This window comes from Triticum urartu, chromosome 4A (genome assembly GCF_056163025.1).
Source record: "Triticum urartu cultivar PI428250 chromosome 4A, HENAU_Tu73, whole genome shotgun sequence".
Classification (NCBI taxonomy): Eukaryota; Viridiplantae; Streptophyta; class Magnoliopsida; order Poales; family Poaceae; genus Triticum; species Triticum urartu.
In genome coordinates, this window is record NC_141876.1 from 111,912,778 (window position 1) to 111,937,158 (window position 24,381).

A 24,381-nucleotide genomic window follows, 5' to 3' on the forward strand; every position below is an offset into this window, starting at 1 on the left:
TTGCCGACATTGCTCGCGACGGATTTGGTGGGTGGCGTCATTGGCTAGCCTAGACAAGTGAGGACGACCTGGCGATGGTTGTGGCTCCAACTCCGGAGAGCTTGCCAGCAAGCTAGCTTGTATCCAGCTGGCTCATCAGGCCACCAGCTAGTTGCAATGTCGGAGAGTTCCTTCTTCTGCTCGCCAAAGAGGCCATCCCACAGTGCTTTGGAGCTCGAGGCCATGGCGTGGGTGCTGCAAAGAGGAGATGAGAGGGGAGGTGTGGTGCGGCTGTTGCCGACGCCTGGCCACATTTAAATAGCGGGTGGATGTCAGGCGCCAAGAGGCGGGGTGTTTCATGTCAGCCAGCATGCATACAGACGTGTGGCGCTCGGGCGCCAGAGTAGGTTCCTCAGCACACGCTCTGTCCTAATGGAGGTAGGCGGGCGGACATATGAGGTTTTAATGCGGAGCGAAGATGCCTAGAGTGGGCGCCGCTCTCGATCGGCATGTCGCTTCAATGTCGGCTCCAGTGAAAGGTCATGTCCGCTCTGGGCCGACATGAATGATATACAAAATGCTTCGGTCTAGGAATGGGCGTGAGCGAGGGAGAGTGTTTTGGGTGGATCGAGGTTGTCAGGCGTGTGCTTGGCGGTCCGGACACCCGCAAAGCCCCCCTCCCCCCCCCCCCGGTTTGCGGGAAAAAGGACATCTGGACCAGCCCACGGATGGATACATGACCACATTAGATGGCCGCCCGGACACCCGCAAAGCCCCCCCCCCCACACACACACATTTGGTCCGTTGGATCCAAACGGATGCGGGCGGTTTGAGAAAAAACTTCATAATCGGACCCGTGGAGTCATGGATTTGAGAGAATTTTCAACTTGGACCCCTACTCCGCCTTAAATGTTGGATCGAAGCGGTCTGAACGTCGAAATCCCCTTGTTCACCCTAAATCAAGGGATGGAATAGGGGAGTCCGGATGTCCGCCACGTTGGCTTGACAGCCCCCTCCCCCGGCTCACTCACTTCACTTCCCTCCCAAAACCGTAGCCACCAATCACCACCCACCACACTGCCACCGGCCGCTGCGACGGGAAAGAAGATCATAGAGAAGGGGAAGGAGTGGATCCGGGTGTGGAGGCAGCTCGATGACTACCTTTTCGACCAGCTACTACCATGTCGCAGCACCAGATCTGTGAGAAGCTCTAAATCCAATCGGCGTCGACACGAAGACACCATGTCTCTGTGGACTCACTTGGCCGCAGGTCATCTGGGTTGGAGTCCTCCACCGCTTCATTCATCGTGAAGGAGTAGTCAATTGACAATGAGGACGACAATGTCGATTGAGAGAAGATCGAAGCCAAGGACTTGGACCAAGAGCAACCACTCCAGCCCACGACGAAGGATGAAGAGTGCATGCGGCAACTTCAATTCCCACTAGCGCTATGGAACTTGTTGGCCAACCAGGATCCGATGCAGGCATTATCCCCGTCGAAAAACAATGGTGTCCAGATCAGACGCCGTGCCAGGCTCCAGCGCTCACCACCCCGACCTTGTGGCCCCCATTCCAAATGGCACCCAACCCCTCTGAAGTCGTGCCCCCGCATCAAGTACTATCTAGGGGACGACAGGTCATGAAACATGTCATCCTCGTTGGAGGGCTAGCGCATCCAGCAACGCTTGCCAAGACGACGACGCCACACATCCTCGCAAACCCCATGCTCACGGAGCCTGGGCCCTCGACCGATCCAAGATCACCAAAGAGACCGACACCAGCTTAGCGAGCAGCTCCTCCGTGTTGGACTGCCGAGTCGGAGCGTGAGTTATGCCTCATGACTAAGGCAAGTCAATGCAAGGTTGAGGAGGAGGCGGAGCTGATGTGCCGTGAGTGCGTCGTGGCCACGGCAGCTAGGGTGCCTTCCACAATTGGTGTGACATTGACAATGGCGACAGTGACGATGACGGAGGCATTCGGTGGCCTTAGGTCATCCCCATGAGATCATCCTCATGAGGTCATCGTCTATTATTCTGTATAGTTTTAGTTTAGTTTAGGTTTATTTTGAAGCTGGTGCGATGAATACATATCAAACTCGTTAAATTTCATTAGTTTGCATGTAATATATCGAATTCGTCTAAATTTCTGTTAAAAAAATTAAAAATGGAATTTTTTTAGTATAGTGTTGAGGGAGCTGATTTGCCCTTGGAGATGCCCCCGAGAATGGCACAAAAGAAGAACATTTCACACCACTGCGGTGGGCTAATCCATGCCGGCCCATCTGTACAAGGGCAGCGAGTTCGCGCTTTCGGGGTCACCAAGCCCATCCACCATAATGCTCCGCCTCCCCTGCCTCCTGCGTGGCGTCTCCTCGCCGGCGGCGTCCTCTCTCCGGCGAGCCTTCCGCTCGGCGGCCTCCCTTGAAGCCATCCTCTCACACTCCCACCCATCCAAGGCCTCCTCCGAGGACCAGGCGGGCCCCGCCCACCTCGCGCTCTACAACTACCCCACCTTCGCCGGCGCCTACTCCGCGCTCGCCGCTGACCTCTTCCACCGCCGCCTCGGCCGGCGCCTCCTCGTCCTCCCCTTTTCCTCCGTCGAGCCCTTCAGGTCTCCCTCTCACTTGCGTCTCACCGTTCCCTCATTGCGTTGGCCTCCAATTGATTATGCTTGTCTGTTTCGCACTGGCTTGGAACAAGCAGAGCGGAGGACTTCAAGGGTGCCGGGTTCCATTCTTGCTATCTTTTGGATTTCATCGGGCCAAGGAATTTTGCGTTGGAGCTCTCTCGATTCATCCCCAGGTGCGTTCAACAAGTTGCAGAAATCTCAGCAAGTCTGCAACTGAATTTTCTTCTTCTTTTTATCTTGACTACAAAATTTGAAGTGGAGTGTATGCACTGATATACATAAGAAACCTCGTGACATACCATTTCCAATGATGCAGTGTGGTGGCATTTGATCACCGGCAAAGCACACTGGCAAGGATCCCACAGATGGGTCGATGCCCAACTAACCTTGACATCCGCATCGACACGGCAAAAAGTAGCGCCCGAGCTGTATTAGACTATTTCTCCAATAAGCTTACATCGGAAAACCCTGATTCCGTGAGTAGGACGAGTCATTCCATTCCTGTTCTCTTTTTTTGGGATATGTTCCTGTTCATTGTATCGCGTCATTTGGGAAATAAGAACATGAGGTTGTTCTTTTCTCATCCAGGAGACATGTGAGAATCTGTTGGGCCAAGAAGATGAGGAGCGGGTTTCAAATGTTGTCAAATATGTAGAGGATGCTGATCTGCGGCAATGGCAGCTGCCCGATAGCAGAGCATTTCATACAGCTCTCAGGGATGAGCGTGCAAAGTTAAATTGTGTCAGTAATCCTCATGTTTTTGAGCAGGTGAAGGTCTACCCGCTGCAATCATGCTTATAAGCTTCTTTTGTGTATCCCTGAGGATGGCATGGTCAATCACCATTTTGTTGGCACTCCAAACAGCTAATGCAACTTGATGTTAGCGATCTGCTTGCTAGAGGGAATTCATTAGCTCAAAATCGTCTAGAGGCTGCAAGGAAGCTCATACACAATCCTTTCAAGATTTACCTTGGACAAGGGCTATATGGTGAATGCCTTGTAAGTGAAAATAATGCTCTTGCATTATTATAGTTATTATCCTTGATGTACCTTTTGATAGTGGTAGCCGCATAGCACCTATTTTTTCTTTACTGGAGCGTCCTTAGATTTCTTTAGCACAAGCATGTAATATGTGCATCCAGGACTGCTCTCACATTAATGGTATGGGCTACATTAAGTCTAGTTCAAAGGCAAAATACTCTGGGCCATTTTTCCTTTATTGTTTAGTTAAACTAAAGACTATCTATAGTTCAAAGACATGTGAACCTCATAGTTTCTCGCTTGAAATCAATGATTAACCTCATAGTTCAAAGCTGCCATTTGATGCAAACTTATTTATGCTTAAGAGCATTCTTTGATTCTCATGCACTTATCTGCCTGCAGTATTGCTGCAAACTTGGTTTCATGCTTGGGCATTAATTGACCCAGTCCCGAGAGTTTGATAGCAGATATTAGTTGGCTAATAAAACAAAATCAAGAGTTTTTTGGTGGCCTTGTCATCCACAATTTTACATCTGAAACCTGTTGTGTTTGTACCGTTGAAAGAAATCTTATGTTATAACATTACATGCTTTATTTACTATTAGGCAATCAGAGCCGACGGGGATTCAAAGCTGAGCCACGAAATCGGCTTGGAGTTGAGCAAGATGAGTGCTGGCGCCGGATTAAGGTACAAACTTTGTTTGCAAGTTTCAGAGCACATGGACACAGAAATTGTGTGTGGTTAGCGTTGTTTCAGTGATTTTTCATGAACGCTTTGTTTCACTTGGTAGACCAATTGGGGCAGTGGTCTTTATGCAACGTGGACTGCTGAAGATCTGCTTGAGGACTACCGACAATTCAACCAACACAGCAGAGATCGCCAAGGTGCGTGTTTCTCTTATTGTCTCTGTAAACCAGCATGGTTTTAGTCTTTTAGTAGTTTAGCTGTTCATACCACACCATGCCGTTTGAAATTTAGGCATATGGCGGAGGTGGAAAGGCGAGCTCAAGTTCTTTCGCACTAAGGATGGACGAGTTCAACGCCTGGATTAGGGAGAACACATGAACCGGCATGGAATGCTGGATGGCAATCTGGTGTACCATATCGTAACATGCATGCATGTCTAGTTGCGACGAAGATGTGAAAAATGAGCAGCTGATGTTGGAAGGTGAGACTGTATCCTTTGAATGGAGTGGGAGCGATCTAGGACAAGATTTGTTAAGCCTGAAGCTGTTTAAGATCAGATGTTGATGCGCACGACTCCCCTAATTGGTAGGGCTGGGTGTAGAAGCATAGATGATCGCAAGCAGCGCAATTGGTCTGATTGTGTAATCAGCGACCAAATCCTCTATATAGACATGCAAATTAGAGATATTTGCCATGAAAATATTCTATGGTTTTATACGTTTAGCATAATTACAAAAGGCCATCATCTAGTGCATACCACAAACGTGTTGATGTTAATAATGACAATGAAAAATAAATGAGAGAACACAAAATAATAATGTTCAATTGTGACAGCATTTTATTTTATACTACTTGCAAAGCACCAGTGCTGACTTGATATCACGAGTGTTGCTGCTGCTGCTGCTTGGTCGAAGGACGATAACACTGACGATAATGTTTATTCGATCGAGAGCATTCCGCCTTGAAATTTCTTGGCGGTGAACCATCATCCTTGCCTGTTTGTGTTTCCCACGAGGCAATAATTTCGACGAGCGAGCTCCGTGATGGGTCTCTTCTTGCTTGTTGGCTAGCTGTATGATTTTCATCCTCGGAAAATTCAGCATCCGAATCTTTTCCTGCTTGTTCATCTATCGCATGAATTTCACCATCAGAAAACTCATCATCTGACGAGGTGGGAGGGTGATAGCGCACCACTTTATCAGTTTCTGGATGAGGATCACCAGCACTGGACACAGGACCAAGCTCTTCCCAGGCAAAGTCATCGACATTACCTTGGTCTTCATTGCCCTTGCAGCTGGCCTGGCTGTTTCCGTTTCTTGCAGGGAACAACTTACTTGATATGGTTGTGCTTCCATTTGCAAGAGAACTTGACCCTTCTGGTTTACAGGAATATAATGGAGCACATGTTCCTCTCTGAGGCAGCGTAAGTTGGAAATGAAAAGTTTCCGACCTACACTCCTTGATCCATTTCTTCTCAGAGATCAACAGCTGTACTAACTGATGGATATGTCTCTCGTCAAGGCCTTTGAGAAGCGAACAGCCTTTCTGCAGTCCATGTGCCAACTCCTCCCTGCCAAAAATAAGCAACTATCTGAGTAATAGTACTTTCTAAACAATCGGTCCATAGATTATTTCACATTACATGTCAGACAAGTCCTTGTCCACCATAGGATGGGAATTGCATGAGCTGGAATAACTGTACTGTAACTCGATGAATATAATAAGTTTGGACCTGGACTATATATGTTTCAGTGTTTCACAAGCATATAGATATCATACCCAGTTCAGGAAATATCATCCTTATTTGATTCGTGTCAATAAGAACAATATACATCATGAAATCATGAGCAGACAAGGAAAGTATTGTTTTATTTTAAGGAAAAGAAAGTAATTTTAAAATACATTGATTTTTTATCTACACGACCCAGCAACATCACCAGGCAGGCAATACACCATGCAATTTCATATTATATTTTGGTGCTTCCACAGGTGATATGTTTCTGTTAACGCTTACGAGCAAGACATTTGCTTGTAATACAGTATGATGGATCATCCACTGAGCACTGCACTGTTTGTCACTCCAGATATGACAACCACAATGAAGCTTATTGGTTACTAGTAATCAGGATATTCAGACTAGCATATTGATCTTCAAACAAGTTGGAGAACAGAAAAAGGGATCAGCTCGGGTTCATGAACAAAAGAATCCACTCAATATGAGCAAAACACTACCACTATGCACCTTATGCTCAGTCTTCTCGTCATGTTTCTGGGTGCATGATTAAGTTTCTGTGTTTTTCTACAAAATTGCACAATATCCTAGAAGGTGCCATGGGATCAGCTTGCAAGCAAAAATGCGACCCCATAGTTTTCCGGACATCAAGCTTTTGTTCTCATTTCAGTTACAGATCTACAACTGGTTCTTAACCAAAGAGCTAGTATTGTTAATCCAGGTTATATTATCTGTGATAGGTCGTAATTTGCTACTACTTATTAAATCTGAAGCCAATGTCACAAACATTGATGTTGGGTAGATATAAGAAATAAAAGGAGAAGCAGGAAAGATACATTTACCTTGCCTTTGCTTCTGAAACAAGTTTTGCTCCATGATGGGTTAAAAGATATTGCTGTAGTGCATCCCAGAAGTAAGATTTTTCAAACATTTCAACTCCTACTTGCTGTCCACTTGCACTGTTAACAAATGAACATCCTTTGTCCAAATCTTTCCTTGTTCCATCACGACTTTGATTATCTTTTTTATCTGATTTTCCAGCTGACCACCACCTTGCTGCCCAGCTAAATATTCCTTTGTTGCTTTCTCCAGAACCTCGTATCTTTTCAGGCTTGCTGATTTTGACTGTTTCGCCAGAGTGATTCTTTGTATTTGCAAAATCCCCCTTGACATCTGTTTCAGAACAGTTATTAGACAGGTCATTTGACAAACTAGTGCTGCCTGCTGAACTGTTATCAGGACCATTCACATCAGGACTGTCAGTTGTGGAACAATTCTTCATGGCCTTTCTCAAACGTCTGTTATGTTGCCCTTCCTGGCTTGTTACATCACTGGGCCCTTCAGAAAAAGTAGCATCATGAGATGGATGGACCTGGGGCTTAATGGTCTTGGGACCAGTCCATAGTATCTGAATCCTTTCAAGTAGCCCTTTTTTACCAGTAGTACCTTGAGCCTCCGAGGAGGGAGTTGCAGCAGTGATCACCATATCAGCTTCCATATGACACGCAGGTGGTTCAGATGGCTTAATAAAATCTACGGGTGGAGCTTTCCTTTGGTCTCTAGATAACAAACCACACTGGGAAGATGGAGCATCAGCTATCGGAATTTTCCTTTGTTCTGGAGACAATATATCTGATGGAGAAGATGGTGGCTTCTCATTCTTCGTCTCAATGAGGCATTTTACCTCACCATTACTTTGAGCAGAAGGAAATCTATTAAAGCTTTTTTCACCAACTACGGCAGGTTGACTATCACCTGGTAAAGGATCTATAAATTTGACATAATCAGGCATAGATTGGAGAAGAGCACTGAAGTTTTTGAAGCCATATAATCCATTATACATAAACAACTTGTTCTCTTTAAGTTCTCTCAGAAGATCTTCAACGTTGACCCCTCCAGGATAAGAGTTTAGTGCTCTCCTGATACAGTTGACCACAGATTTGGGGATTCTAGGTGTCTCCTCTGGTTTCTTGGGCTGCAATGGTACATTCATGGAGTGCTTGGATTCTCCTTGCAGGAAGGGGTCATCACCGACCAGAATTTTCTTTTGTTCTAAAGATTCTAAAGATAATATATCTGATGGAGAAGATGGGACACTGGATGATCGTGGCTTCTCATTCTTAGTCTCAATGAGGCATTTTCTCTCACCAATACTTTGCTGAGAACTCATTCTCATAAAGCTTTTTTCACCAAATACAGTGGGTTGACTATCACCTGGTAGAGGATCTATAAAGTTGGCATAATCAGGCCCGTTGACCGCAGATCTGGAGACTATAGGTAGCTTCTCTGGCTTCTTGGTTTGCAATGATACATTTCCGGAGTGCTTTGGTTCTGCTTTCTGGAAGGGGTCATCAAGAGCTCCCCTGTAATTACCATACCAAGAACAGGACAAACCATCAGGAGGCTGGTTAAAATGTTTCCGAGTAAACCCCTCCCCTTTAATCAAAGCTTCCCACGGCCACATAATTGTTGCTGCACTGCACAGAATGCTGGGCTCAGTAGTGGGACAGGCTAGCAGTATGTTGTAATTGCTCATCCGAAGGCGATGCAGAATATTTGCAAAGTGTTTATCCCCAGATATAAGGAAGAAATGGGCTGGTGGAGGGTTCTGAGCAATCCAATAGACAAGATCAGCAATGAATGATCTGTCAGAACCATCCTTTCCACCTATACAAAGTCAGTATTATTAGTACCATACGATCAAACAGCAGCGCAAGATAAGTAAAAACTACATGCAACATTAAGAAAAAAAAATACAGAACTGAGTCCCATTTAACTTGAAGCGACAAAAGAAGAGTTGAAGACTAGAAATACTCCGAGACTAGCTGAGAATTGAAATTCAGTAATATGCACTCACCAAAATAGCCTTATAACACCATAACAGTAGATAAGCGAGCAGGCTTCCCTACACTGTCCATCTACTTATTTACCAGTTGTGTTGGGTAAAATTTCTCCAAAGACCACAAATAGACTGTTTAAACAGCTTTTTTTTTGTATACATGACACATACATATGAGTTATTGCATAGAGCAATTTTCATGTTTTAGTGACCCCAACTTTTCTAGAACTTAATAAAGAAGGACACCGATAAAGCCCGAATAATTCTAAGGTCAACTGAGATGACCCCAATGGGCAACCTCTATCTATTTTTATGAAGAAGAAGACAAGAAAGTGTAACGGTTCCTATTAAACATCGACAAAATAGTATACCTCACAATGATATATTGGAAATGATCGAGGTACATTTAGCACAAATATCAATCCGGTAAATACAAAACGAAGTACTCCCTCCAGCAAAAATGCTCTTAAATGGCGGGACGGAGGGAGTATCATCTAGAATCTGCTTTCATTTTCAGCATTCATACACCAATTAATGCAACTTGTAGCAAATTTCCAATCCCATAACACCCCACTGTGCCCAACTACATGCAACCTAGGCAACAGCATAAAAACAGACGGACATTTCTGCAATGCGTTCTGAGGCATATAAGGTAATAACATTCCCAATTCGTGTGATAGAAAACCCAAACAATGACAGTAGGCGAGTAAGGAAATGGTGGCTGGCGGAGGTGGAGGACGCAACTGGTGGGGACGTGCGAGAACGCGACGCCGGTGGCCGCGAGGACCTCCTGGACGGGGCGGGGGAGCACGAAAACATCGCCGAAGGCGGTGATCTCGACGGGGCCCCGGATGCCGGCGGCGCGCAGCGCGGCCGTGACGCGCGGGGCCACGCGGCAGGGGTTGGCGTCGGGCGGAAGCTGGCACTTCTGGAAGTCCCACCACACCGACACCTTGACCTCCTTGCTTTCCTCCTGCTGCTGCTGCTGCTGCTGGGGCTGCCCCCTCCACCGCTCGCCGCCGCCCGAGTGCGAGCTGAGCCCGCGAAGCCCCCGGAGGCGGAGGACGAGGAGGGGGTATCCGCGGCGCGGAAGCGCTTGATACATGGCTGTGATCACCGGCATCGCTCGCCGCGGCGGCGCCACGGGCAGCTGGAGGCGGTGGCTGGCTACTGCTGGCGGCGGGGTTTCTCCAGGGCTTAAGAAGGATGAAGCCGAATGCTTCATGGGCTGGGCTCTCTGTTGTTGATCCGAAAGATAGACTGATATGGGCCCAAAGTGGCCTCCTGAACGAGGAGGTAGAAGAGGCCCATTGGGATAAAAGCTCAGGAAAGAAGGAGAGCCGAGAGCGCGTAAGGGTTGGCCCCCACACACACGGCGCGGTCTGCGGGGAGCGGCAAAGGCGATTTCGCCGGCGTTGGTAGTGGAAGCGGGTGTGCGCGCGACGCCGCCAGCCGCCGGCCGCCGGCCGATCCTTCTCCGGCCGCCGCGGGGCGCGATGGAGACGGCGCACGAGGTGGCCATCTACATTGACCGCTTCCACAATCTCGACCTGTACCACCAAGGGTAACGAGAAGGGCCATGTGCATCTTCCCTCCTTCCATTGGCGCTCCTTCTTTTCTTGATTCTTGAATGGCGGCATGTGGATTTTCCTGAGCCTCTGTCGGGTAGATAGAGATACGATTGGCATGCGATTTTCCTTCAGATGAATGTTTCGTTCCTGTGACCATTTCTATGCGGAATTCTTTTTCGAGAATACATATAGCATGCGCACCATCTATATTAAAGAAGATTTCTATGGGGAATTTCACTGCTGGTTCCCTGATTGGTAATCTGGTACGATTTTATTTTATTTTTGTATTTTTCCGACACCCTGTTTGGTAATTTCACATTCTAATTTTGTTCTTCTGTCCATTCCTCTTGGAGAACGATCCGTTGCAAATTTCCGCCCCTTTTTCCCCAACATGCGGACGCTATGAAATCTGATTATTTCTTTTGAAATTTGCTTGTGTCTGCGTGCAGATGGTACCGGATGAAGATTAGTGCGGCGTGGGAGCAGGACGACGGCAGGGCACCGGTGTCGCCAGCCAGGGTAGCACAATACGAAGGTTCTTGCATCTCCCATGGCTTGGAAAAAGAAATTTCCGTACTCACTTTACATTTCTTGCATGATCCTGTGTGGGTGGAACCGTGGAAGTAAATGTCTAAATTCGTGCTTGATGATTTATCTGCCAAGAACTAAAGGACTTACTTAGGTGGGGCATTGTGATTTGGGATTGTTCAAATGAATCATTTCCAATATTTTTTGTGCCTGATACATATATCATAGAAAATATGTATGTTCCATTGTTGGGGGGGGGGGGGGGGGGGAGTTGAGAAGGTATGTTCTGCGTGATTGTTCTTCAATCCTGCCTTGTATTGGTAACCGTAATCAGATTATTCTACTTATTATGATCAACACGTAGACCAGTTTGTAATGTTAAAGCAACAGCTGTTTGCCATCTTGCATTGACTTTAAATGATCTGTTCATTGCTATTTTTATCTTGAATTAAATCAATTCATTACTAATTTAGCTCTTGTTTTTTCTTTGGTTAGTTTAGGCAATTTTGGTTTGTTCAGTTTTGGTCGTTCCCGTGCTTGTTGTGCTGCAATGAGCATTTTGATGCCTGTTAGAAAAAATAATAATTCAGGGTGCAGAAAAATATTAGGTTGGATTTTCCATGCTGGGACATTTTTTTGTCTAGTATCCTTTGAAATTGTCAATCTTTTGGCTAATAGATAATGACATGCTAGGTGGATTGTGCAGCTACTGATATTGGTGCGAAGCGTGCATGTGGCTTTTGGAAAATAGATGATGTCGACAACAGCTTCTATACACAGCCATTTAGAATTAAATATGCTAGACAAGATATTTATCTATCACTTATGGTGTCTTTCTACATACCCAACAGTCAAGATGAGGTTGGGTTTCATAAAGTTTCTTTTTTTTATGTAATCATGTCTTGTATATAGTTTGATTTGTTCAGCTTTGTCTATTATAGGGTCCAGCAACTTCTTCAGTTATGTTGAAGTTTGAGCTCCTATTTGTTCCAACATTGGGGAATAGGTGAGTGTGTATGTTATTTCCATCTCTTTAGATCTTGTTTTGCATGCTCTCGACATGTTTGTTCATTGTGGAGTACATGTGCATCTAACATTTCACAGGCTGACTGCATCAATACTGAAGCATGTTCTCCTTTTCTTCTCTATTACAGGATTGAAACTGAAGATTCAAATGACCAGTATTTGATCCCTGTTCATGAATTTAGGATCCCACATAGGGCACTCCTGGGTTTACACACATATTGTCCTGTCCATTTTGACACTTTCCACCCTGTGCTTGTTGATCTGACCATACATATAGTGTACCTGAAAGCTGGCGTGACTAAATCGTCACTGAAGGTACACAGGTTTGTGATGCTTTTAGCTTGAATATTATTTTTAGGCACTTAGTCTATTCCACAAGCTTGTCTGAGACTGCTACTATAACAGAAACCATATGTCCGCTTTCTTCCTTTTTTATACTAAAAAGAACTAAAGCAGAAATATGCTTCTAACAAGTTTGGCATAAAATTTTAGAGATACCAAATGTGTGTGTGTGTGTGTGTGTGTCTATATATAGGGTCGCGCTATTCGTCACCCTGGGTGAGGAATAGTTATTCTTCACCCCCCTCTATTTTATCATCAATGCACCGTAATTTTACGTTCCGTAAGTTTTGTCTTATTTCCGACGTAAAAACAGACCGTAAGAAAATATATAATCGTCGTAAAAAATATTTTATGTTATGTAAAATTACAAACGTAAAAACATAGTGTAAAATACACATAAACTGCAGATTTTCTTGTATTATGACCTATATTTTAATTTTCTTATGCCAAATTTTACGTAGTGAATCAATCGAAATGTAACTATTTGAATTCCAAACGTAATTTAATTCGGAAATGATCGTAAGATTACCTCGGGTGAAGAATAACTTATTTTGCACCCTGGGTAGAATTTGTCGCGCTATTCGTCACCCTGGGTGAGGAATTCTTATTCCTCACCCCAGCCATCCCACGCACAGAGCCGAACCATCCATCGGAGGGAAAATGGTTGTGAGGTAAGATTACGTTCTTTAAACTTAGTCTTGCTCCTGTAACACTAGAGGACAAAGTCAGAAGGCACCAAGGGGCATGAGGTAAAATTGTTTGCACGTGAAGTAAAATTAGGGGCAAGAGAATCCATCCCAAGCGCTGAAAATGCCCAGGAGGACAGGAGAGATTGCACCATAAAATTACTGCATGATTTTTTTTGGATAAGGGTGCGCACCCCCATGTTTAGATGAGGAAAAAAAAGAAGAAAATCAGCATTAGTAAGCAATCTTGAATTTCCAATATGACAAGGCCGCGTTCCTAAATTGTAGCTATTTTTTAATATGAAATCTATATTGTGCCATTCACTATGACTAGTAGTCCAGAAGATATTGGAACGTTATTATCTCCAAAAACATTGTTCTGAAATTATTTCGTATATATTATACCTGTTTGCAGGTGGGGAACATTTATTAATTCCTGGAATCATTTTTTATTTCTTCAGTACATTTTGAATTTGAACTCTCAATTTGAACTTCATGACAATTATGAGCTTAAATGACAATTTTTTGCATGTTCGACGATGTAAGATTATGAGCTTCAAAGCTTGACATGATAATTTACATCCATGACGTAATTTGTACTGAACTTTTTTTTGAAAGGAACATAATAAATTCCAATAAGTTATGAAGGGGACGCAAGACGACAGAACATGTGTAGTAACAAAAAATTCCAATAAATAAACTTCTTTACTAAATAACATGCGTAGTAACAAAAAATAAACCATAGCAAAGAAGCTGCAAGTCAACAAAGATTCATACTTATGGGCAGATAACTAAACTTCTTTACTAAATATAACCATATTGGGCGTATAAAATAGACAAATTCTACTGCAAATTTATCAAGAGGGGGCGATACCGGAGAGCAACATTGTCGAAGACCTGGTTGCTGACCATGTTGCAGGGAGGAGATGCAAAGCACATCAAATAAGCAAGCCAACAATGAAGGAAACCTGACACTGAGGACCACCAACGATGTTGCACGACTGGTCCGCCTATTGCGAATCGACGACCGCCCACCACAGTGGAAAAAATGGAGTCCTAAGAAAATGCAGTTACAGAGTGTTAAATACAAGAATAGAACAACAAGTAAGCATATACTGTAAAATGTAGATAACCATTTTTGACAAAAGGTTGATCCCTACTTTAACAAAAGCGATAGTTTGTTGGGTACCAGCTCTTACAGGAACTCCTAAACAGAACATAACAAATGCAACCCATGGTAAAAAAACTCCTCATTTGGCAAAACATAGTTAATAACCAAGGAACGACTACACATAGCAAGTAATATCCATCAAATAGAAAAATAGTTACAGAAGGATGGGAGCCTAAGAAAAAAAAGGAAATATAGCATCATGACTCGCAGTGATTGCAATGATCTTTGGTATGGTTCTGAGGTTGATATTGATCCCTATACAGCCAATGGTTGGGAAATTAATATGTATACAATTATGTTTGTTTCAAAAATGTGCCAAAACAGATGATAAAGAGGTAAGCTCCAGTAGAAATAACTCGATAAATGATTCCTGTTTTAGTAGTAAATAGTTGATGTATGCATTCTAGTCAGGTAGCAACAAATGCCTTGCTTGACCAGAAGAAAAAAGATCCATTCTATGATGGATAAGAAATTATGCCTTGGACACATGCAGAAAGTAAGCCAAGTTTTTCTTTTTATTTTACATGAAACGTTGCATATCTAGTCATTGGTTAGTAATTAATATAGCTAAGCACATTACATGCCAACATTGTATTGCAGCAAAAGCAACTTCGGAATATCAACCTCTAATAGACAAATGCTTATAAGTAGACCCTCCCAAACAAGCTGAATGTATTTCAGAAGGAAATAAAAAAGGCTGAATGGAGGAAAATTCTATCAGAAATCAGGGCCTAATAGTTATGAGATAACAGCACGGGTAGTAAGCCCATAATATGCATCAGCTAGAAGTTTTACCTTTGACAACAGAGATCTGATGCAGAACTTGCATATACTAGGTCTGGAGCAACACAAATTAAAACTGGACCACATAATCTCAAATGAGAAAAGTAATACAATCTAAACTAATGGATTCAGGCTTGAGCTCGCCTTAGGCCACAGCAGGCTACAACACGAACACAAAAAACAATGGTTAAACCATTGTTTTCTAAAAACAGAAATTAGAACAAATCAGCAAGAATCAAAGTGGACTGAAATATAGAAGTACGTAATACTAATTACCCTATATGTTTTATCAACTGCAATATAAGAAGGCAAGTTATATCTGGTGACAATTCATCTTTGAAAGCCAATTCAAATGGGAAAATCCATTATAATTCAACCTGATTCTGCACCTACAGACCCGAGATACTTCTCATCTCAGTACTAGCTGTAAGTTTGCTTCATCTTCTTTGAGCTAAACTTGTGCACCCAAATTTGAGTACTAGCTGTAAGTTCACTTCAAGCTAATATATATCCCGAAATCAGTATATGAACCCAATTATCTTACAGCCCATGTTTTATTGCCCAATTCTGTCGGTACGACCCAGAGACATGAAACCTACATAGATCTAATAATGATTACACTAATTACCTCTTGTTTGTTAATTGAATAACTAACATTTGATGGACCATGACAGACAAAAGATGCGGCATATGGGCATGCTAAACTGAGGAGTAATTAGACACAAGCCGCTGAACCTAAGGAGTCATTAGACACAAAAGCGTTGGTAGCTCTATTTATGGAAGATAGAAGATTAGTAGGAGGACTGGAAGCGGCCATAGGTCAGATCTGGAGAGAAGCTCTTCCTGATTTGTCCCCAACATCTATTTTTCGACAGTACCAAGCAGGCCAGATCACCACGGCAATGCAAATTTTTGTTCAGTCTTCGCTGAATGCACATTATCAAATCTGGCGAAGCCGTACTCAAACTTGTGCACCCAAATTGAAACGTGTACAGGCCAAAACCTAGCACCATGGCAGCCGCCGCAACCAGCAAGTGGTGACCAGGATTGTGCCTAAGTTCCTTGATTTAGAATTCTGGATTGAGAGGGGATGGGAGGAGAAATACCGGGGAATAAATCCTGGCAATGAACCAGAGTGTGGAGAGCTCACCGTGACGCCGCCATAGCCTGCTAGATGGAGCACTGCCGCCGTAGCCCGCGAGATGGAGCAGTGACGTCGTGGCCGTTGTTGAGCATGAAGCGGTCGCAGTCGATTTAGCCCCCGCGTTGCCCGGCACTGAGGAACCCAAAGAACTCACCACACCGCCGATGCCACCTACTACCACCGAGCACCGCGCCGCTGAGTCTGCACCGCCAACAGCAACGATGGCGCCGCCCAAGACCAAGTCAACCCGCTGAGCACCATGCCGCCGTTCACCGTCGAAACCGTCCATAGCTTTTTTCCTTTTCTTTTTTAATAAAGAGCGGAAAAGGACGGGGAGGTGGCTGGGTTCGAGACATCAACGCATAAAAGGTAAAATTACCTCAACCCGATGTAATTTTACAGCGGGGGACGGTAGGCTTTTTACAGTCTTAAAACCGTGGCGACTTCGTTGGACACTGACGTAAGATCTGGCTCAGCCGACCGACCAGGGTGAAGAATTAGTATTTCTCACCCTGGGCTACTAATAGACTTTCTATATATATATATATATATATATATATATATATTAGTTATAAATGTGAGGTTAATTACTTTCTTGATGTTATTTCATGCCCCTGAATAAATTATTTCTTTTATTGCTAATCATCTCATCAAGTTGGTGAGTAAAATGTGTCATTCATTATGCAGGCATTCAAGCAAGGTTCAGTCTCAAAGTTATATGATATTCTGAAGGCATTATTATCTTCTAGAGAACTGTTGCTTGAGGAAGTAAAGAGGATCAGTAATGGTATTGGTACAACTCTTGAAGATTTGGATGGCGCTGATTTAACACTTGGTAAATACGAGTCAGTTCACCCAACAAAGTCAAGTTTTCCTAATTATACTAATGGGCTCCCTGTAACCCCAAAGTGCATTGGCCAGCAGTTTGGCATTTTACAAGATCTTCTAGAGGTACTTCATTTCTCTGTTGAAGATGACTACTGACAAAGTGCAAATATGGTAATTTTGCTGATTGGATACATTATCTTCCAAGTATTTCAGAGATCTGATGATGCGGTTCAAAGCACTAATGATGCTATGCTGTACACTCTTTCCAAGGAAGAATTGTTAGAATTATTTGAAACAGTGAGCGACCAACTTTCACTTGTATGGAGTGGATTCCTGAAGTTTCATAGGTGAGGTTAATTGCTTTCTTGATGTTACTTCAGAAGATGGGCATTTTCTATTGCTCTCATGTGTTAGATGTTTCTTAACATTTTAGATTATTCATGTCATTCCTTATTCAGCCAAAGTATGGTTGGTCTCCTGCAGGACAAATAAATTAAAGATACTGGATTACTTGCATGATATTTGGGATGTTGATCGGAAATCAGAATGGTCAATATGGATTGTTCATTCAAAAATTGAGATTCCACATCGTTACATGCACGGTATGGGTGACAGTTCGTCTCCTCGCCATTCACTCCGGAGGGTTTCCAGCTCAAAGAAGTTGCATCATGATGTAATTGTCTTCTCTTGATTGTTTACAACGAAGTATGCTTGATACGCTTGTCACTGTTTTATGGTTCCATATATTTTTGTAGCCTGTACAGAATGCTTCTTCACGAGCTGAACTCCACAGAAAAAGTATTGCGCAAATGAAGGTCAATCTTTGTTGATGTTGGAACTGTAAGTGAAACACTTATCTTAATAAGAGGAGACTAATGCGAAGTCCACTGCAGATTAACGCACGGTCTGTTCAAGATATGCATATCTATGCTAATCCTTCACGTGTTCCTGTTGTTCTTATAGAACAACATGTCATGGTCGTTCCACAACATGGTTGTAACAAGGATTTGTTGGCAAATGCTCCAGATCTGTATAATACTTCTGTACCACCTAACCTACAAGGAGATTCTTTTGCGGGGAGTCCTAGCGGTGGTAAAAACGCTGGACATGTCTTACGAGCTGTCATTTTTGTGCATGGATTTCAGGCAAGTTTATTTGGACTTATGTGTTGGTTTGGATCTAATTAGTACACATTTATTTTGAACTTCTGCCGATGTCAAAAAACAGGGGCATCATCTGGATCTTTGTCTCATTAGAAACCAATGGCTTTTGCGTGATCCTGGAGCTGAGTGTCTATTGTCCGAGACAAACGAAGATAGAACATATGGAGATTTTAAAGAAATGGGTAGAAGGCTTGCTAATGAAGTAGTCTCATTCCTAAAGAACAAATTGGATAAGTATTCAAGGCATGGAGGCTGCAGAGAATTGAGGCTTAGTTTTGTCGGACACTCCATTGGGAACGTCATCATCAGAAGCGCACTATCAGGTATTTTCAACCTGGGAAATTCCTTCCAAACAGACCGCTGCATGTGGCTAATCAATTTCCATTCAACAGAACCCAAGTTGCAGCCGTTTTTGAAAAACCTCCACACATACATGTCGATATCAGGGCCTCATTTAGGTTACTGGTACAGCTCAAATTCGTTGTTCAACTCTGGCCTCTGGCTTATGAAGAGACTCAAGGGACTGCAATGCATGCATCAGCTCACTTTCACCGATGAGCAAGACCCCCAGAATACATTTTTTTACAAGCTCTGCAAGGTACATCGATTAAATCTATCAACCTCATGCTAGAATTAGATGTTTTCTATAGCTAGAAGTAGAATTAGGACGATAGGCCAACTTCCTAATTTGGTGTATGCGCCTACTTCCCTATCCTTTTTCAGCTCAAGACACTGGAGAACTTCAAAAACATCATTTTGGTGTCTTCACCGCAGGTGCTTAATATGACCAGCATGCCTGCCCTTCCTTTCGAATGCCAGGATGGTTTTACTCATTCTATTAGATATCCAGAAGGTTTACTCATAAATCTGGTCACAATCTTCCTGTGCTAGGATGGTTACGTCCCATACCATTCAGCAAGAATCGACCTCTGCCCGGCCTCGTCGTCAGATAGCTCGAAGAAGGGGCAGGTGTTCACGGAGATGCTCAACAATTGCCTGGACCAGATCCGTGCACCCACCTCCGAGACGCGGGTGTTCATGCGCTGCGACGTGAACTTCGACCAGTCCACACAACGACGGGACCTCAACTCCTTTGTCGGTAGGGCTGCACACGTCGAGTTCCTGGAGAATGACATGTATGCCAGGTTCATCATGTGGTCCTTCCCGGAATTGTTCCTGTGATGAATGAGGGTGTACCGTAGGCTGGGGACGAGGGCGCCACCTCCATTCTGTAAGCGAAAATTCACATGGCCATACTGAAATGACTTAGTAGTTGACAGCCGATGGAAATGTAAGATGTTCTACACTAGTGGGAGTTCATGTTCTTAGAAAAGAGGCATGACAAGCAAAGTACGGGACGCTTGGGATACTGGCTAATACTCCCTCCTTTTCAAATTATTTGAAGTTCTAGCTTTGTCCTAATTTAAACTTGTTTAACTTTGACCATTTATAGAGAAAAATTGCTAATATCTGGGATATAACCTATGATGTTTCGCCCCTTCAGGGGGGGGGGGGGGGGGGGGGGGGGGCTCTTTAATGAGAGATGTGGAAAAAAGTGAAGTAAGGGTGCCCTATGGGGTATCTGATTTTGCCCCTTGGTCTCTTTTTTTCATGTCAAAGGGAAATTCCATTCATTGAACCCTTGTTCGGTTTTCCAAAGAAAAAAAATCATCCCAGCCTGGCCAGATGGGCCAACTATCAGGCTGCTCTAGCTAGGCTCCCACCACCACCACCGAGCCGAGCTGTGAAACAGTCCAGCCCGGCCTGTTCTGCTGCAAGGAAGAAGAAGAAAAATACCAGCGCACATGTGCTTGTGTTTGAGATTCCCTCAAAAAAAATGCGCCTGTGCCTGACAGGTGGATCCCACCAAACGACGTAACCGTGACGCCTGAGTGACGCAACAGTGAAACCCAGCAATATGCGGGCGGGGCCACCGTCACAGCCCGCTCACACAGCAGCACAGCAGCAGGCAGCAGCCAGCCAGCAGACATCATTCACACGCACACACTGCACAGGGCCTCCCCTCCTACTCCTAGTGCTAGTACTTGACCGATGATGATGCACACGCACAACAACAGAGCAGGACAGAAACCCGATCACACCACCTTGTGAACAGGGGAGGGGCCGGTGGAAAGGGTAACGGAGCCGCATGTGGCCGGTGAACCAAATCATCAAAAACCCAGCCAGGATCATGGCAAATGGCGATGATTAGTGCCGCTGTTACTGCAACGAGAAAAATGCTTTGGAGGGGGGGGTTACACTGGACACAGGACAGTTCCGAGCTCTCAAACCCATCACACCCCTTTTCTGAGAGGAACATTGCTGTCTTGTCTGCCGCCACAGCCGTTCGGTCACTCTGAGGACAGCTCCATGGACTAGTGGAATTTTGTAGGTAGAAAGGGGAAGAAGAAGAAGATTGTTCCATTGTTCATCAGAAACTAGTGAGAACACCCGTGGACTTGTTAAGTGAACTAGCAGAACTAAGCGCAAAACCAAAGATTTTATGAGAGAAATACTGAAATGATATGGGGAGGGCAGATACATCTACCAAAGTAGACACCGTGTACTGTGTACAGGGGTGCAGCTGAATGCAGGCCTGAACTACAAGACGAGCATGCACTTGGTACTGCATCAGGTTGTTATTAACATGTGACCTCGGGATATCATCCTGGGAGGGACTAACTTTTCCGCGGTACACTAGTGGTAGAAGGCAAACGGAGTAGTGGTTAAACTTTGTGGCACCACTTTACCTTTTTGGCCTGATCAAAGGTTGGTGTTGGTGGATACCTGACAGAAGAAGCTTTTGTACAAGGAAAGAAGAACACATGCATTCAGATTCAGTCAAGAGATCATAAGCCATTTCATGCACTTGGTATTTGGATTCAGTCGAATTGCTTTCTGTTCTGCAATTTCTTGTTCATAAGCCGTGATCTGTTGCTATATACTCCCTCCGTCCCATAATGTACGATGTTTTTGCAAGCTTTGTTAGTTTGATAAAATGTCTTACATTATTTATGGGACGGAGGGAGTACTTTGTAGCCCTTGATCATACCAACTCGAAAAAAGAGAGCTCTTGTTCATAAGCCATTCCATGCTATTGTCTCTTGCCGATTTGTCACTCTGCAGACTGCTTTATTAGTAATTGTAAAAGCTATATACTGTACTATACATGGTGGGAATTTTATCCTCAGATGCTCTTTTTACTCCTGATAAGCAGACAAACAATCCACATATAGAGAACTGGGCAATAATCTTGATCATATAGAGAACTGGGAAATAATCCATAATTGGAGACAATTTTTTTGCGGGGACATTTTTAACTGCGGCATATCTCGGGACAAAGAGTACCAACGCCTTAAGCTAATGTTCAAACTGAAAATGTTCCAGATGACACCAAAAATGAGAATGTGGACATTATAGAGTCAAGAACAACACAGAAGCTAATCACTCCAGTATTTTTTTTTTCCATTTTCCCCTCTTTTCTATGACATTCTAAGATCAGAGCAAGCGACCTCGCAGTCGCAGAGAGCTCACAGACGCAAGTAACTCAAGAATTAGCCGCGCGCGCACGTCCTAGACGACTAACAAAAAATCTGATGATACACACCAAATGCAGCATCAAAACATGAGAAGAAGGAATAAATCTTTGCAGAAAGATGGTTCCTTCCCTTTCCCCTTTCCTTTACAGAACGATACACATTTTAAACTTATACTACTGCTGACTGCGAGACAGATCACGGGTGATCAAAAACCACGGACGGGAGAGGAGCTACCTATCGCCGTCGCCGCAGCGCGCGGCCAAAATGCGGATTCTTGATGATGGTTCAGTCGGCGGCGTTGCGCATCGGCGAGTCGAGGCCCTCCATGCGGCTGCGCACAATGCGGTGGAACACCTCCCGGACCTGCCTCTCCAGCGGCTCCAGGCCGTCCTTCATGGCGCTGCACACGGCGGCGAGCTCCGCGGCGGCCTCCCGCACCGCGGCCTCCCTCTCTCCGGTGAGCGGGATGGGCGCCGCGTCGATCGCCTCGGCGAGCCTCTGCGCGCACTTCTCGAGCGCGTGGATTTCCTTGAGGAGGCCGCAGGAATTGCGCCTGTCCTTGCGCTTCCCCTCCTCGGTGAGCCGGTCCTGGAGCGTCAGGAGCGGCGGCGCCCACGCGAACGCCCCGCGCGGCGGCGCGGCGGGGAGGTGGTGCGCTTGGAGCGCCGCGGCGCGGTCCGGGCACGGGACGGCCGCGACGAGCGCCCACGAGGCGAGGTGCAGCAGGCACCCCATTGCGTAGACGGGCGCGGCGAGGCCCGCCTCGTGCGCGCGCGGCGCGGCCAGGCCGGCCCCGATGGCCTGCAGCTGCCGCGACGCCGACCAGGTGCGGGACACGCTCCACGAGAGCGAGCGGAAGTGCGAGGAGGAGGAGGACGAGGAAGAGGCGGAGGACGCGCGAGACGGGGACGCGCGGCTCCCGCGGCCGAAGGAGCGGTTGCGGTGGGAGGCGAGGAAGGAGGCGACGCCGCCCCCGCCCCCGGCGGCGGCCGCGTCGTCGACGAGGAGGATCGAGAGGTCGGACAGCGCCTTCCTCGCGCGGCGGAGCTGGCCCTCGTGGATCTCGTCGGGGGCGAGCAGCACGGACGCCGCGATGCCGGCGAGCCGCACCCAGCGCCGGACCTGGTCAACCCCGTCGCGGGCGGCGTTGCACACGTCAAGCGCCTTCACCGCGCGCTCGTGGTACTCCCCCACCAGCCTCTCCGCCAGCGCGCCTCCGCCGCCGCGGCGCCGCGCCTCGGCCACGACCGCCCGAAACTCCTCCTGGCACAGCAGAAACGCCTCGAGGAGCCGCCGGATCCACGGGACGGAGAGGAAATCCTCCCCGTCCCTCAGCTCCGCGAGGCTGACGGCCACGTGGCGCTGGAACGCCTCGACCTCGGCCTCCCCGCCGGACGGGAGCATGGCGGGGGACGCCGGGGTGTCCCGGCTCCGGGACAGCAGCGAGCGGCCGAAGGAGGCGAACGGGGAGTGGGAGTGGGAGGAGGAGGAGCCCTGGTAGTCCGTAGCCGGCATGGCCGCCGGTGAGACCGGTGTGGGGGTTTCTCGCCGGAGAAGGCGAAGCGGGCCGCGGAGAAGGGGGCGGCTATCGGGTGCGGGTCGTCGGCGGAGACGTTTTGTTTTGGATTTGCGATGAGGTGCGGTGTGGTGTTGCTGATGGGTGTAGGTGTGCGCGTATATATGTATGGGGTTGTGCTTAGGGGGGCGATTAGTTTACTGATTGATGATTTTGGGGTTAGGGAAGGGTTCCCGGCTACTAATCCCTTGCACCTGTTGAATTAGTTTAATGGTGGCCTCTGGTCTTTTTTGCAGGTGGTGATATTCTTTTGGAATTGGAATGTCTCTGGTTTTTGTTTAGCTCTATTTGACCCTTTTTGCAGATGGTCCTTCTAAAGATTAGTAATTACGGACAAGTTCCTTTTCAAGTGGACGATGCTTGATTTTGTTTTATTTTGATTTGAAAGATTCGGCCAATACTAGCTTCAATGATTTTTGCAAGGAAATGGTGCTTGACTTTAGGCAGAAATTTGTCAAGTATTCAAGAAATAGTGCTCAAATCGCCACATATGATGCTCATACCGACCTGCAATGTTTTTGAGGAACCTTGATGGAGCTACGAAGCTCATTCAGAGAACTAAGAACAAAATTTGATCCAAGTTATGGGGAAATTGGATCAAACATGAAACATCTGTTATACGGCTTGAAGATCGACGCAAGTAGAAAAGATCATTTGGTCGAAAAGGAGCTTCATGCTTGTAGTTAGATTCGTCCCTCCAAAATGTCGGCACCGAACAACACATAACTAATACCGTGCACCTTTGGCAGGTCATGGCTACTTCGTCCTTAACGAGCACTCTAGCAGCACCATCAGTTGGAACCTAGCCACATCAAGGGCCCTGTTTGGATACTCTAACTCGGTTAGAGGTTAGAGTTAGATTCTAATCATGAATTAACCCTGAACTAACTCTAACCAAAGAGGTGTTTGGATGACAGGGTTAGATGGAGCGCGGATACGGCGAGGCGCCTTCACGGTGGTGCAAGAGGGGAGGAGGAAGAGGACGAGAAGCTTCGAGGAAGTAGGGAGGGACCTGCTGCGGGAAGAGCGAGAGAAAAATGTGTCTTTTAGTGGTACCGAGAAGAACTAACCCAAATAAGCACCTCTTGGATGGGTTAGTTTTTTGGATGGGTTAGATGCATCTAACCCAAACTAACCCTCATGTTTGGATATTTTTAGGTTAGTTGAGTCCAAACTA

The 24,381-nt window shown here is 45.7% G+C and overlaps 4 protein-coding genes across 5 annotated transcripts; 2 read left to right on the forward strand and 2 right to left on the reverse strand.

Moving 5' to 3' along the window:
• Positions 1-2,255: 2,255 nt before the first annotated feature.
• Positions 2,256-5,094, forward strand: LOC125550908 (heat shock protein). The gene is made up of 8 exons (XM_048714025.2): positions 2,256-2,589; positions 2,682-2,780; positions 2,924-3,083; positions 3,196-3,375; positions 3,472-3,606; positions 4,194-4,276; positions 4,380-4,473; positions 4,568-5,094. The coding sequence occupies exons 1-8, from the start codon at positions 2,315-2,317 to the stop codon at positions 4,652-4,654; spliced, it is 1,113 nt and encodes a 370-aa protein (XP_048569982.2). The 5' UTR covers positions 2,256-2,314; the 3' UTR covers positions 4,655-5,094.
• On the reverse strand, positions 5,076-10,123 carry LOC125550906 (uncharacterized). The gene is made up of 3 exons (XM_048714019.2): positions 9,592-10,123; positions 6,851-8,675; positions 5,076-5,846 (listed from the first exon to the last, which is right to left on the reverse strand). The coding sequence occupies exons 1-3, from the start codon at positions 10,070-10,072 to the stop codon at positions 5,156-5,158; spliced, it is 2,997 nt and encodes a 998-aa protein (XP_048569976.2). The 5' UTR covers positions 10,073-10,123; the 3' UTR covers positions 5,076-5,155.
• Positions 10,113-19,373, forward strand: LOC125550907 (uncharacterized). 2 transcript variants are annotated; one of them, XM_048714020.2, is made up of 14 exons: positions 10,113-10,411; positions 10,868-10,953; positions 11,653-11,807; positions 11,888-11,952; positions 12,101-12,287; positions 16,786-17,049; positions 17,140-17,273; positions 17,410-17,599; positions 17,682-17,741; positions 17,820-18,071; positions 18,154-18,412; positions 18,482-18,687; positions 18,813-18,863; positions 18,981-19,373. In XM_048714020.2, the coding sequence occupies exons 1-14, from the start codon at positions 10,344-10,346 to the stop codon at positions 19,269-19,271; spliced, it is 2,268 nt and encodes a 755-aa protein (XP_048569977.1). In that variant the 5' UTR covers positions 10,113-10,343; the 3' UTR covers positions 19,272-19,373. The 2 variants fall into 2 exon arrangements, with proteins under 2 accessions (XP_048569977.1, XP_048569981.1); XM_048714024.2 differs by having other exon boundaries at positions 10,382-10,411; positions 11,640-11,807.
• A 2,116-nt stretch (positions 19,374-21,489) lies between these two features.
• On the reverse strand, positions 21,490-23,309 carry LOC125550909 (protein BYPASS1-LIKE). The gene has a single exon (XM_048714026.2). It carries the CDS (start codon positions 23,141-23,143, stop codon positions 21,914-21,916), a length of 1,230 nt encoding a protein of 409 aa, XP_048569983.2. The 5' UTR covers positions 23,144-23,309; the 3' UTR covers positions 21,490-21,913.
• Between the last annotated feature and the right edge of the window lie 1,072 nt (positions 23,310-24,381).